Source organism: Erpetoichthys calabaricus, chromosome 2 (genome assembly GCF_900747795.2).
Source record: "Erpetoichthys calabaricus chromosome 2, fErpCal1.3, whole genome shotgun sequence".
Classification (NCBI taxonomy): Eukaryota; Metazoa; Chordata; class Cladistia; order Polypteriformes; family Polypteridae; genus Erpetoichthys; species Erpetoichthys calabaricus.
The window spans coordinates 208,262,667-208,275,235 of NC_041395.2; the positions used below are offsets into that span (position 1 = coordinate 208,262,667).

The 12,569-nt window shown below is 41.6% G+C and overlaps 2 protein-coding genes across 9 annotated transcripts in view; one reads left to right on the plus strand and one right to left on the minus strand.

Annotated features, from left to right (window-relative positions):
* Window positions 1–7,949, plus strand: part of arhgef1a (Rho guanine nucleotide exchange factor (GEF) 1a) — a 260,502-nt gene extending 252,553 nt beyond the window's left edge. For all 4 annotated transcript variants that reach the window (XM_028795071.2, XM_028795072.2, XM_028795074.2 and 1 more), the window contains one exon: window positions 7,515–7,949. In XM_028795071.2, coding sequence (XP_028650904.1) covers window positions 7,515–7,603 — 89 coding nt within the window. In that variant the 3' untranslated portion in view covers window positions 7,604–7,949. The remainder of the gene's footprint in view (window positions 1–7,514) is intronic.
* The window catches only part of gba (glucosidase, beta, acid), a 77,422-nt gene continuing 72,785 nt past the window's right edge, over window positions 7,933–12,569 (minus strand). For all 5 annotated transcript variants that reach the window (XM_028795077.2, XM_028795075.2, XM_028795079.2 and 2 more), the window contains one exon: window positions 7,933–8,687. In XM_028795077.2, coding sequence (XP_028650910.1) covers window positions 8,582–8,687 — 106 coding nt within the window. In that variant the 3' untranslated portion in view covers window positions 7,933–8,581. The remainder of the gene's footprint in view (window positions 8,688–12,569) is intronic.

Consider the following 12,569-nt stretch of genomic DNA (forward strand, 5'->3'; position numbering starts at 1 on the left):
CAGTGTCAGTGTCCTCTCATGTAGAACTCGGTTACATTTCTTACCAGTGTCTTTTTTCCTGTGGACAAGAAGTTGTTTGAATTGGCAAAGATGTTAACAAAGCCCCTGTAAAGCTTCCTTCTCTTCAGCTGATCTTCTTTGTCTCTTACATCTCATTTACATGAACTATCATTAGGGATCAAAGATCACACTCTGCATGAAGAAGAAAAAGATGCACAATTTTTTACATTTCACATTACTAAATCTGACTTGTGTGAACCACATCAACCCCACGAAGGGGTACCTGGTTTGCAAGTCTGAGCTGGATGTCCTAAGAACAAATTCTGTAAATGAATTGAGCCAATAAGCTGGGTGGTTGTTTGCTCTTTCTCTTACCATTGGTAGCTAATGATAGTAACCTACACTAGGAACATTGTTCCTTTTGCATGTAAAGGTAATTAATAATTAATTTTGATTTTGTAAATGTCGGTGGTCTCTGTTGATTAATTTGCTCATGACAATGCTCTCCTCTCAGACAGCTTGTCCTTACTACAACAGAAGCAGCGGTGGGCCTCAAACTCAGGATTTTTGGTTTACATGGAGGCCCTTTCTGCCACTGTTGCCAAGAGAGTGTTACGTAGTTCTCCATTAGTTGAACTGAATAAGCTGCTGCTTACAAACTACGTAGAACATGAAACAGAGAGGTGCAAATCCTTGAGCAATTTCTCTGTGGTAACACTTAGAGGTTCATCCAGGATCGCTCAGGGGAAAGCCAAAGCCGAGTGTAGGGGAGCGCAGCGAGCACGAGAGAGGGGCCTGCTGCTGTGCAAGTAAGTGGCACTTGAGAAGGCAGAAGCCCTTCTGGCACATTTGGCTGAGAAGGCTGTCCTGTTCTCCAGTAGACCCAGTAAGCATCTCACAGCTGCCATCTTGGGGGACCTGGGACCAATGTTTTGAGCAGAGGCAACAACCAGTTGTTTTTATTTTAAGAGTAATATTTTTTGATTTTTTTTTGGTATGGATGTAGATTTGCGTCAAGTTCTCCTAAAGTTAAGTGTTGCTGGACTGTTCCACTTTAAATTTGAGCTCCTTAAACACACACTTCATAAACTATCTGAGCCTCATAAAACATCAGCTGTGGGTGTCTGGATCTGAATTGCTCTAACAAGACATAATTTCTTTTATATCAAATGAATAATCTGTATCTGAACATTAGGGGCTTCTTCACTTAATTTCAATCTTTTCTTTGTCAGTGTAACTTTTTTTTTTTTTTTTGTTTCTTAATGCTCCATTTGCATTGTTGCCAAGAATGATTTTTGCAGGCAGTTTGACAGAACTGAAGGAAAAAACTGTCAGCTGCCCTGCATGTGGTGAAGAGGCAGATGAGCTGTAGTAAGAGACCTGAGGAGCGCAACAGCAGACTAAACTTACCAAACTGGAGGACGGGCTTGCCTGCTTGACAACCCCCCCTAATACCAGTTAGCTATGAGACCAGCGTGTATCTGGTCAAGTCTGAGCTGCAAGAGCAGACTGAATAGCAGAGGATACATTCAGTCATTGCACCCTAAGAGAAACCAGGGGTCTGTTCCAAAAAGTAGGATTAATGCTAAATCTGGTTAAAGCTGAATTGGGCTAATTCTGTTCCAGAAAATCTGGATTAATCCAATCCTGCATTTTTGGAACAGATTAAGGCCAGAATTATGTGAACTGAGAGGCCAAAGACAATGATAACTCACTAATCCTACTTTCTGGAAAAGGCTCAGGATTTGTTTGTTCCAGAAAGAAAGATTTGTTGAAATCCAGCTCAGTTTCTCAGGTAACCAATGCCCTTAAACTAACCTGCAAAAGATCAGGTTTAACAATTAATGCTTTGAGGCAACAGAAGAGCATCAAGACATAAAATCAAAGTCCATAAATATCCTGTCAGAAATGCTGATCCCACATGCACTATTTAAGAAGCAGAAAAAAAAAATAAAAACTGACAAATGTGGTGCCCCTTCTCATATGGACAGAAGCACAGCTCCTTCACCAAATTCTGCCCATAAAAATGTAATGAGACTATGATCTGGCATGCCCAAGATTTTAATAGATCCTAGCAACCTTCTAAAACAAGTCGTGGTCAGTGTCACGCATTGTTACTTTGAACTGACATTGATGCGAATGACGGACATTTCCTGTCTTTTTTTGGTAAAAGGCAGTTTTCTCCACCCACATTGGAGATGCCAAACATATTGGGAAATTGCTCACAAGTGTGCCTATCTCTGCAGAGGCATCTTCTCACACACACACACACACACACACACACACACACACACAGGCCATCTCTCTGAAACAGAAATAAATAACCACCATTACAGAGGAACTCCAGAGTGTTGCAGGATAGACACTTGAATTTAAACAACTGCGACATTACTGAGCAGTGATAGTGGAACAAGCTGCCCACCTTCATCTCTTGTTCATTGTCTTTTAAAGAAACACCTCTGAAGAGCCCCTTTTTCCACAGATAACCTGTTCCTGATATGCTTATTCCTGCAGTTTCAATTTGGAGTTTTGTAATGAAATGTCAAAGATGTGACTTCCACTTTGTCTTGTAGTTCCTTTAGCTGTTGTTGCTTTTATGAATAACACACAAGTCAAATACTCGGTACAAATATCAATGTGCCCTCTTACCCATTTTTAAAATAATACAAGATGCTACTCCCATAATTGCTACGCAAATGTGGAGACCAAATATCTGGGGTCTCGGGTTTGAACAGGTAAGTTCTGATTCAAAGAGTGGGCACAGTGTGTGTTCTGTGGCAGATTTCTCCATGACAGTAATTGGCCTTTGGTTTCCTTTGTCGTGTAATTCATGGACACTGCAGGGTTCAGTGCAGCCAGGATAATAACGCTGAGCACACGTTACAATTATTAGAACAACTCCTGTGTGGAGGAGGAGGAGGTCATCAGCACACGTTGATACACCACCACATGACAAACCACCTCAGGATCCCAGATTAGGACCCGAGTGCAGCCATGCGATGGGTGACACCTCAGCACCACCCTAGTTCAGAAGGAGTGGATCAGGGCGAGGTTTTTAATGGTGGCTGGAGTGCCAATTCTGCCACCAACCTGCAGGTTGGAGGGCCTACTAGCAGGGCTGGATGCAGATTAATGTCATACCCAGGACACCATGTGTGGGCTGAACATTACTTTTTGATTGACATTAAAATTGCAAAAACGGAATCCAGTGCTAACTCGAGGGCATAAAACATTTCAAGCAGAGTGATATCATCAGGGGTACACTTTGCACAAGGCAACAAACAACCTACCACTTAATTCTACACGGATTTCACCGATTATCTGCTGTCATTCTTTTCAGTTTCTCCACACCACCCCCCTTCCCTAAGCCGCTGTCTCTGCTATTGCTGCTCTTTTCTCAGATGTACTGATGATCTTCACGCACTGCCACCAGCACCCCCTGCTCTGTTGTTCCCTTATGTGAAGATAACCGTGCCGTGTAGAATTCAATGGCTTTGATGTCTTCATCACACCCTCTTTTTCTTAGAGTTGTAGTTTGCAGTTGATTTTCTCTTCAGTGATTGACTCAAAAGGCCTTAAAAAATTTTACTGTGAACCGATACAGGGTGAGCCAAAATTATATTAACACTAATGCTACTACCATGTCTATACTTCTACACAATTTATGTGGCACATATGGCACATGCGTTGAACATGATGGCAAACAGGTTGAGACATTCCTGTAAATCATCTTGCACATATGAAGTATGTTTTCTGAATAAATTTTGTCATTCAAATGTTAACATAATTTTGACTCCCCCGTATTAGTTACAGCTGCCTTTCGTCAATAACAGAATGTTCAGTCATTGATCCTATGTAGACAATTCTGATTAAAGCAGCTAATCCACTATTATCAAAGCACATGTCCAGTTGGGTGTTCTACAAGATGAAGGGTCGGTGTGACTTTGAGCATGGCAGTATTCTTCAAGTGTGGCAAGTGCATCAAAAAAAACAAAACACACTACTGTACCTCATAGACAGAAACCTAGAAAGCCATTGGCAGCTGCTAATGCAACACATAGAAAGTAACAGACACGCTACTTCTGCTGTGGTCAAAAGGCCGAGCATGCAGTGCTAATGCAGAACTCTCTGGCCAGTGACTGACTTAACGCTTCAGAATGGGCAGATTCAGGCCTGGAGGATTTGACCAACACTTGTTATGCTGACAAGTCTGACTGATTTTATGCTGTTTAGAGGAATATGGTGTCAATCCCACTACACAATGGCTGAAGCCTGCTGTAGATCAGCAGTTCAGGCTCCTGCTGCAATGGAGAGAGAGGGAGATTCACTTTCATGATAGCACATGGTGGTTATCTGATGCAGGTAAAGCAATGGTTCAGTGATTTAAGAGCTGTGCTAATCTTCATGGCAGTTGCATACATATATGACTGCTAGTATTTCAGTCTAGCTTTCTTCAAGAACACAGTGCTAAGTGCAGCTCAATACAGTGGCCTCCAAAAAGGGTGGCAGGACTGCCATGGCATTACCAACCCAGCCAGACTAAAGAGCCACCAGAACATGTGGGAGTTGATGTGGGCCAATGCTTCCATAAGGCACTTTCAGTACTTTGCTGAGGCCACGTGCTAAAGGATTCAGAGGGTGTGGGATACACAATACACCCCAAGTAGACTTTTAAACAGCTACAGTTAACTCCATTAGCAATTACTGAGTGATGGACATCATTATCAGATTTAAAAGTAGCATTAGGGAGTCATATTTATCCATGGACCATACCACCAGCCTTCTTTTTGTAAATTCTGCATGTACAAAGCATTTGTAAACCACAGCACAGTCCAAGCCCCTCCTTGTTCCAGAACAGCACCAGTGTTAGAATAAACAGTTGTGGCTCATGTGTTAGCTGCTGACAGCTCCCCTATGCAAGAAGAGACAAGTGGTCTGACCAGAAGAACAAAAAAAACATTTCACTTAAGTATTGCGCCGTTTTGTTTTTTTTTATCTTTCTAATCCTCACATAATGTCGTGGTAACTGCTCTGATAAGGTTATTACTTCAGTATAGCACTCAAATTTGAAATAAACAAACCCGTGCCTGATTCAGTGTAAGGCTCTTACCCAAGACATGCCTCCACTCGTTACAAATATCTATTAAGTAGTAACAGTAACACAATGGTGCCACTATGTAAACTGAGAGTTGTTGTTTTGTTTGGTTGTGTTTCATCCCGAGTGCCAACACCCAGTCAGACTTGATGTGCTTTCAAGGTAACGACACAGTGCAGCACTCCGAGCTCCTAACATACGAGCCAAAAGTCAAAACTGGAGAACTGTTGATGCACAAGAAAAATTGGTCTGAGTAACAGCTACAAAATAAACAAGAACATAAAAAATGTCATCAAGGTCATGTCCTGTCCGATTTTGATGCGGGGCGTACACTTCAATTTAACATTTTTTTTTAAATTGAAATGGCTCAGGATACTGTAACCATCGACCAATACATATCAGTAACATACGTCATCCTTGAAGAGCTCAGTCGTCTGGCATGGTTACATGTCAGAGAGATGCTGGTCTGTGGCCCCACTCTGGATTATAAAAGTAACAAACAGCACAGGGGGGGCAGACAGTCGCCTGTCTCAACAGTTTAATTCCATGTAAGCTTTTATTCACTCCAGCTAGACAGTCGCTTCAAGAACCTGAAGACATCAGGAAGCTCGGCTGAACTTGTTCATCTTTACACTGACTGCTACCCAAGGGTGGGGTGGCCTTCTCAGTCTAAAAATATTCAAAAATAAGTCATGGAAACCCATTTGTCCTCAAATGAGTAAATACTTTTACCCAGACTGCAGTGCTGGACTGTCTTCACCACTCTGTCCTTTCAGGATTGAGAAAGTGAAAAGCCATTAATGTGAGACGCTGCAGACAGCGGTGAGCGGCCCTTTTTCTTCAAACACTGGGTGCTCCATTCAGCTCAGCTTTGTGTTTTTTGCACCATCCCCACACCCTGCTGGTCTACTGTGACTACACTTCTGCGTTCCCCCATCTCTTGGTCAATGGCAGAACACTTCTCCTGCAGTTATGATTCCTTTAGCGATGGGGAAGAGTAACATAAATAGATTACTTTATAAATATGTCATTGTCAATTAAAATATTCAAATATAAGACACCAGGACAAAACCACAGGCAAGATGTTTAAAATACAGCCCGTGACCTGCCAAGTACAGCTACATCAGAGAGATGGGTGCCATGAAGCCATGGCATGAGGTGCACCAAAACAATTTCGCAGACAAGTTCAAAAAGTAAGATGCAGTCTACTCAAGAATTGGCCAATTTTATAATGGTGGAAAATACTGTACTTGAAATCTTGAAGGTTTGTGGAAGCTTGAAGCTGTGCGGGAGTGGGATGAAAAGATTTACACTGCAAACCCCCTTTCTGAGAAACAGCAGACAAATCTGCAGAGTTTCATGAAGTATAACACACTCCTGGTGGACAGCGTCCATTCACTAAACTACTTGTAACTAAACGCACATCCCCAGCTCTGAAGATCCTAAGGAAACAAAGGACAGACAACCCAACAAAGAGTTTGCATGTGCAGACATCTGTCCGGAAATCACCTCACAAACATTTTCTAAAATTGGTGTAAAATTGCTCAAATCATCAAGGTGGTGTCTTGTCTCACACTAAGACATGTTACTCTAGAAATGATCTTTATGGCACAATTGGCAGTAGCAATGAATAAGCCTTAAGGAGAAACGGGAGTATGCTGTAATTATCAAGTAGTAACTTTACTTTTCACAATCAATAGAAACAAAAACAGTAAAGCAGACACTGATGAAACAACCTAGAGATTGATGATTCAAGAAAACATTAACACAGAAAAACCTGATCTCCAAAACATGGATGCCCTCCTCTACTAGCTGACCAACAGTATCGTCACAACACCACACCAGTCACTCTGGACAGTTGGGGGCTTGAGGTGGGCTAGCACAGAATCACTGACCGTCACAGGCATCTAAACAGGGAACTTGACACGGAAGAGCTTGTTTGCTTTAGCTGCAGTAACATCTTTAGTTCTGGACATCCAAACGCAGGGATGCCAACAAAGTTTGCCAGCAGCGCAGTTGGGAGACATTTTGAAAATGGAGTTCCTTTCAACATTTCCCAGCCCCAAACACTGAGCGACACCACTGTTTTGCTTCTGGAGTTTAGGCCAATTTTGGGTTGGGTTTCCCCCACATTCTAAGACATACGCAGTGAACGAGTGTGGTGGGGTGTGTGTGTTGTGGTATATACTGACACCAAGTCCAGGCCCACTATACCCACTGCTGCCAGGGTAGGCTATGACCCTTTCTAACCGTCCATCCATTTGTAACCCTGTTTTGGGCAATGAATGAAGCATAGATATTATTTACCTTCGAGTTACTAAAAAACATAAAAGGCTGTGAGCAAACCACACAATTTCTAACTCAAGCCCTCCCTCCCCAAGCTCACAAATGTTAACTGCGTTTGTCGCTTTCTTTCCAGAGTTCCAAAGGATGCAGGACATTCCAGAGGAAAGCGAGGCCGGAACAGAGCAGCGAGATCCAGAGCCAAAAAATGAGGATCAGAGCTAACAGGCAGGAGAACGCAGAACCAAAGCACCTCCAAACTACTAATGCAATTATCCTCCTAAATGTGGAGGGGACACAACATGCCCTCTTGGTGGGGAGGGGGTTTAAACAAAAAACAACTGGATGCCTTTAAGGTTTCACATAACTCAAGTGTTCAAGCTAAAGTAATCCCCACTGGTTATTTAACTGAGTTAAAACTACATTTTGTTTTAAGTTTTTTTTTATATATATATATATATAGAACTGTGTATGTATGTATGTATATGTATACAATACCTGTCATGAACCGCAACTTAAAACAACCATAAAAAAAAGTGAAAAACAACATTAAATGCTGATATTCATCTCATTACCATGTTCATTTTTTCTTTCAACATACTACAAGGACGTGGCATTTGAATAACAAATCCTGAAACTTGGAATTACATTTGCAAACAAATAGAAATTAGACTCCAGCAATTCAAGTGTTCAGCCAACTTTTCAAAAGTTACAAATTTCAAGACTCCATCTGTTGAGTGGGCGCATTTTTATTAAGCATGAATATGATTCACTGCACAGCACAGCGTTTACAAGTTGTCCCAAATTGCCCATAGCAGACCAGTCCCAGTGCTGACCCAGCAGATGACTGAAGGCCATGTTGTGATCAGATTATGTTCTGGAAGAGTTGTCTTTTCATTATGAAAATATTAGCAACATATCTGGAAAAAGGAAAGTATGATTTCCTGCAAAATGAAGACAATCTCAAAATCAGTACCTGAAAGTGATTAAAGCACAAAGCAGAAAAAGCCCAAATCTATTGCCCGTTGTTGCCTGAATTAATAAAAACGTTACGATGCTTTTTCTACAATATGAGGATTTAAGTGGCAGTGTTGACATTTATTGATCAGAATGCCATCACATTACATGTTTGTGGAAACAAACCAAAAACTAGAATGGTGAATGAATGAAAGAACCCAACCAGATCCTCGGAGAGTAACGTCTTTAGCCACGTCTCCAAAGAAAGGTCTGAATGGAGTGTGCAGGAGAAACGGCTTCAATGTGTCCTACATCTGGGTCCCAGATAGTGTACACCTCATCTTTGGAGCCCCTGAAACAAATTCATAAAGAACATTAAATCAGCTGCAAACAAGGCCAGGCGCCATAACCTTTTTTTGAAGCAGATTGCACCATTCTGGACCTCAAGATTGAGCTTCTGTAAAAAAACCAAGGTTCTCCCTAGGGACAAATAAGGTGTATGTCTAAAAGATGAAAATTAAATGTTTGATAGAGGACTGAGTGAAGATATTACAAGCACAAAGTGGCCCTGTGTGGATAGGGTGGTATGAGGGTCTTGTGAACCAGAACATCTCGTAAATACCCTTCCATCACATTGTGTTGAGACCACCACTGATCGCATGCAGCCTGCCCAACATCTTGTGTGCCATTTTTGCAACCTCAGGTCACAAACCGTCACATATTAAACCTGACTTCCTGTTTTAAAGATCAGATTAATTAGGCTGATTTATGAAAGCAAAATATCAGAGAAGTGGCAAATGTTTCTAAAATTAATTTTTGCTATGATTAGCTGAGAAAAAATAACCACAAGATTATGGCGTCCTGAAGCGAAGCACTTTGATGTCAAAGTCGGACACTTAGATAAGATGGCATGCTGAACTTAAGAACCTTCTTCGGTTTGTTTGGAATTTCAGTTTCTGTTCTGCTGCTCCTGTTAAATCTTCTTTAAAAAAAAACATACTGTAACTGTCCACTGATTACTTCCACTTATAATAACTTTGATGTTAAACACGTCTTTATTTGTCAAGAAAAAAACTTGACACAAGGTGCTTCAAAGGCCAAGACTCTAAACTTTGGAATTAATTCAAATGACGGTGTGCAGTGAAAGCAGTTAAATTCAAGTAAATTAACAGAAATCAATGGCTGGATTTGAACCCAACCATTACGACTTCACTCCAACTGCGAGAATTGTTTTTTTGCCGGACTCGCTGCACTCCGTGTCTGTGTTTAGTTGTTTTTTCTTTAATTGTTTAAGCTTGATTCTCCTTCCATGCAGCACAACATGCACGGAGCTCATTTACACAACAGGAACGCATTTTCAGTTTTCTGAAGCTGATCACAGCTAGCAAAGCATACAACAGTCAAAGTGAGTGCCGCCTGCCATCAACTGTGAAGGGAATGTCACCATTACAAACACTGGCTGCCCTGGCAATGTCAACTCTGATGAACGCAACAGAGCAACTATTAATAAAATTGAACATCCGTGTCATGTGGCATTATCCTGTGGGATATGAGTGTGCATTTCAAGCAGCAAGTCACTGATAAGACATCTGCCAAAACCACGGTGGGAAACACAAAAATGGCATGATTGTTGACATAAAGAGAAGAAAGGCCTTAATCTGGGAAGAGGGTTCATGTCACGGAACTCACCATCCTTGGAATTCAGGCCTTCCAGAGTCGATTGTCAGGTTTCTCCCTATGGACTCATCACAGCTTTGCACTCCAAATAAATGCATTTTGTTTGTTTAGTCTGAACATTAAAATCCCACCAGGTCAAGGAAGCACATATTTTAACTGCTCCACGGACCCCAGGGCGTCTGTGTGGACTCCGCATGTTCTTCCCCTGCCAGTAATTTCCTGGGTACTGTGGTTTTACAATTCTCATCCCAAGGTTAAATTATCCCAAGAAGAGTAAAATGAGAGTGTCTGTAGGTGGTCTTGGCATGAGGTGGTGCCCAGTCATCCAGGGCTGGTGTGTTTGCCCTTTGCTCACTGCTGTTGTGTTGCTGTGATGGTCTGTAGCCCCCTGCAACCCAAAAGTGGAATAAGCAGATTCAAAATTAGGTGGGCTGCTGCCTCACACTTAGGAGACCCGGGTTTGCTTCCCCGGTCCTCCCTGCATGGAGTTTGCATGTTCTTCCCGTCTCTGCGTGGGTTTCCTCCAGGTGTTCTGGTTTCCTCCCACAGTCCAAAGACATGCAGGTTAGGTGCATTGCCGATTCTAAATTGTCCCTAGTGTGTGCTTGGTGTGTGTGTGCACCCTGCAGTGGGCTGGCGCCCTGCCTGGGGTTTGTTTCCTGCCTTGAGCCCTGTGATGGCTGGGATTGGCTCCAGCTGACCCCCGTGACCCTGTAGTTAGGATATAGCGGGTTGGATAATGGATGGATGGAAAATTAGACTGATGAATCATCGACACATTGGCTCCTTTTAGCTGACTGTGCCTTAGAAATATTGTTATGAATCTGAAGAAAATGCCCCCATTTATCAGCTGAAGTCGTACGTTTAAGTCAGCTAAGGTGGATGTAACCAGAAACTGAAGTAAATTGTTTGAAACATTGCTGCCTTCATTTTTAATGTTACTGAAGGCATACAGTCACAAAATTAAGATTAAATGCAGAAAAGAGGAAGAACTAAGAGGAGCTTTATGGATGTGGTCAGAGAGGACATGCAGGTGATGGGAGTAACAGAACAAGATGCAGAGGACAGAAAGATATGGAAGAAGATGATCCGCTGTGGCAACGCCTAACGGGAGCAGCCAAAAGAAGAAGAAGAATAAGAAGATAAACAGGAGTCCAAGGGAAACAAAATACTAATGATACTACAGGGCGTGGACAAACATTCAGCCACGTTGCTTTAAAGTGAACTGTGCAGCATATAAGCACAAAGAAAAATCTAACATATCGTACTACAAGTCAAAAATTCAAACTTCAAAGCTCTTTCAAATATTGCATAAGAGAAAAAAATGATAGCATTTAATATGCACAGGCAGTAGTCTATACCTGCTAGACTACATGTAGTCTCAGTGTGTCAGATGAGTAATATATACAATATGTCTGGAGACAACTATGAGAGGTGAACAGTTAAGACGCCTCAGCGAGTGTCACTTTTCTAAACCAATCCAACATCTCATGAATGGAATGCTTGAAGTTGGGGTGGAGATTTTAAGCTGCAAAAAGCAATGGTGCTCTCGTTAATTTGATCTGACAGATAGCAAGCATCCGATTATGATAAACAGCTGTGTTCATGAAAATATAAATTGCAAAACCAGCAACATCTTTCAGCCAGCATATTCTCTTTTCCTAAACCCTATAGAGTAGATTTTTTTCAGCATGGCAGTGGAAGGTCTATGATTGAGACCCCTACATCCATGTTCACCTCCTCCAGGCCACGGAAGAAGCTTGTTTGGACATCAAAGTTGAGACTTGCCAGGGATGGTTAAGGAATGCAAGGGGTTTTTTTTTTCTCCCACTCATACTGCATGCGATGTCAAGGATATCCTCTGGCCTGACCCAGACCAGAAAATGCTACGGCTGAATAGAATTTTCTTTGTCTTTCCAATTCTTTATGTTAATTTCTAAATGTATTGTTTATATCAGTGTTCTTCAACCTGTGGTACCAATCCGTGAAAAATTTTGACCGAATCATGTAGATGCACAGTTCTGTTCATGAGTATATAGCACATTTTTTTAGTCAACGCAGAAGCTAACTTTTGTCCGAACCATGATTTATTTAAATATGTACTAGCCCCAATACAATGCCTCTCGTGGCTATTTTTCATACTGCTTTAGATCGTGTTTCCAGATTTCGCCGTGCATTTGAGACTTCTCTAAGGCACTGGTCTCCAATAAATGCTGTCGACTGCGCCGCATCAGATGCTTGTTCGGTGGATGAAGTGCGCAGCTGCCGAATATCACTATAGCGTCTGCTGATAACACGCCACACAATTCTTATTTTATTGCTCGTACGTATTGTTTTCTAATATTTTGTTGTAGTATTTTGGAAAACAGGTTATTTCTTTCGTAAAATTTTTATTTTTATTTAATTTTTAATTTGTAGGGTTTACAAAATGGAGACAAAAAAAGTCAAACAGCAAAATCTTTTAACGTTCTTTAGTAGAGGCAAGGACAATATTCAGGAGAAAATTAGTGATGGTGCTGAAAGAATGGCAAGTACTAGTGCTTCAAGTTTAGGAGAA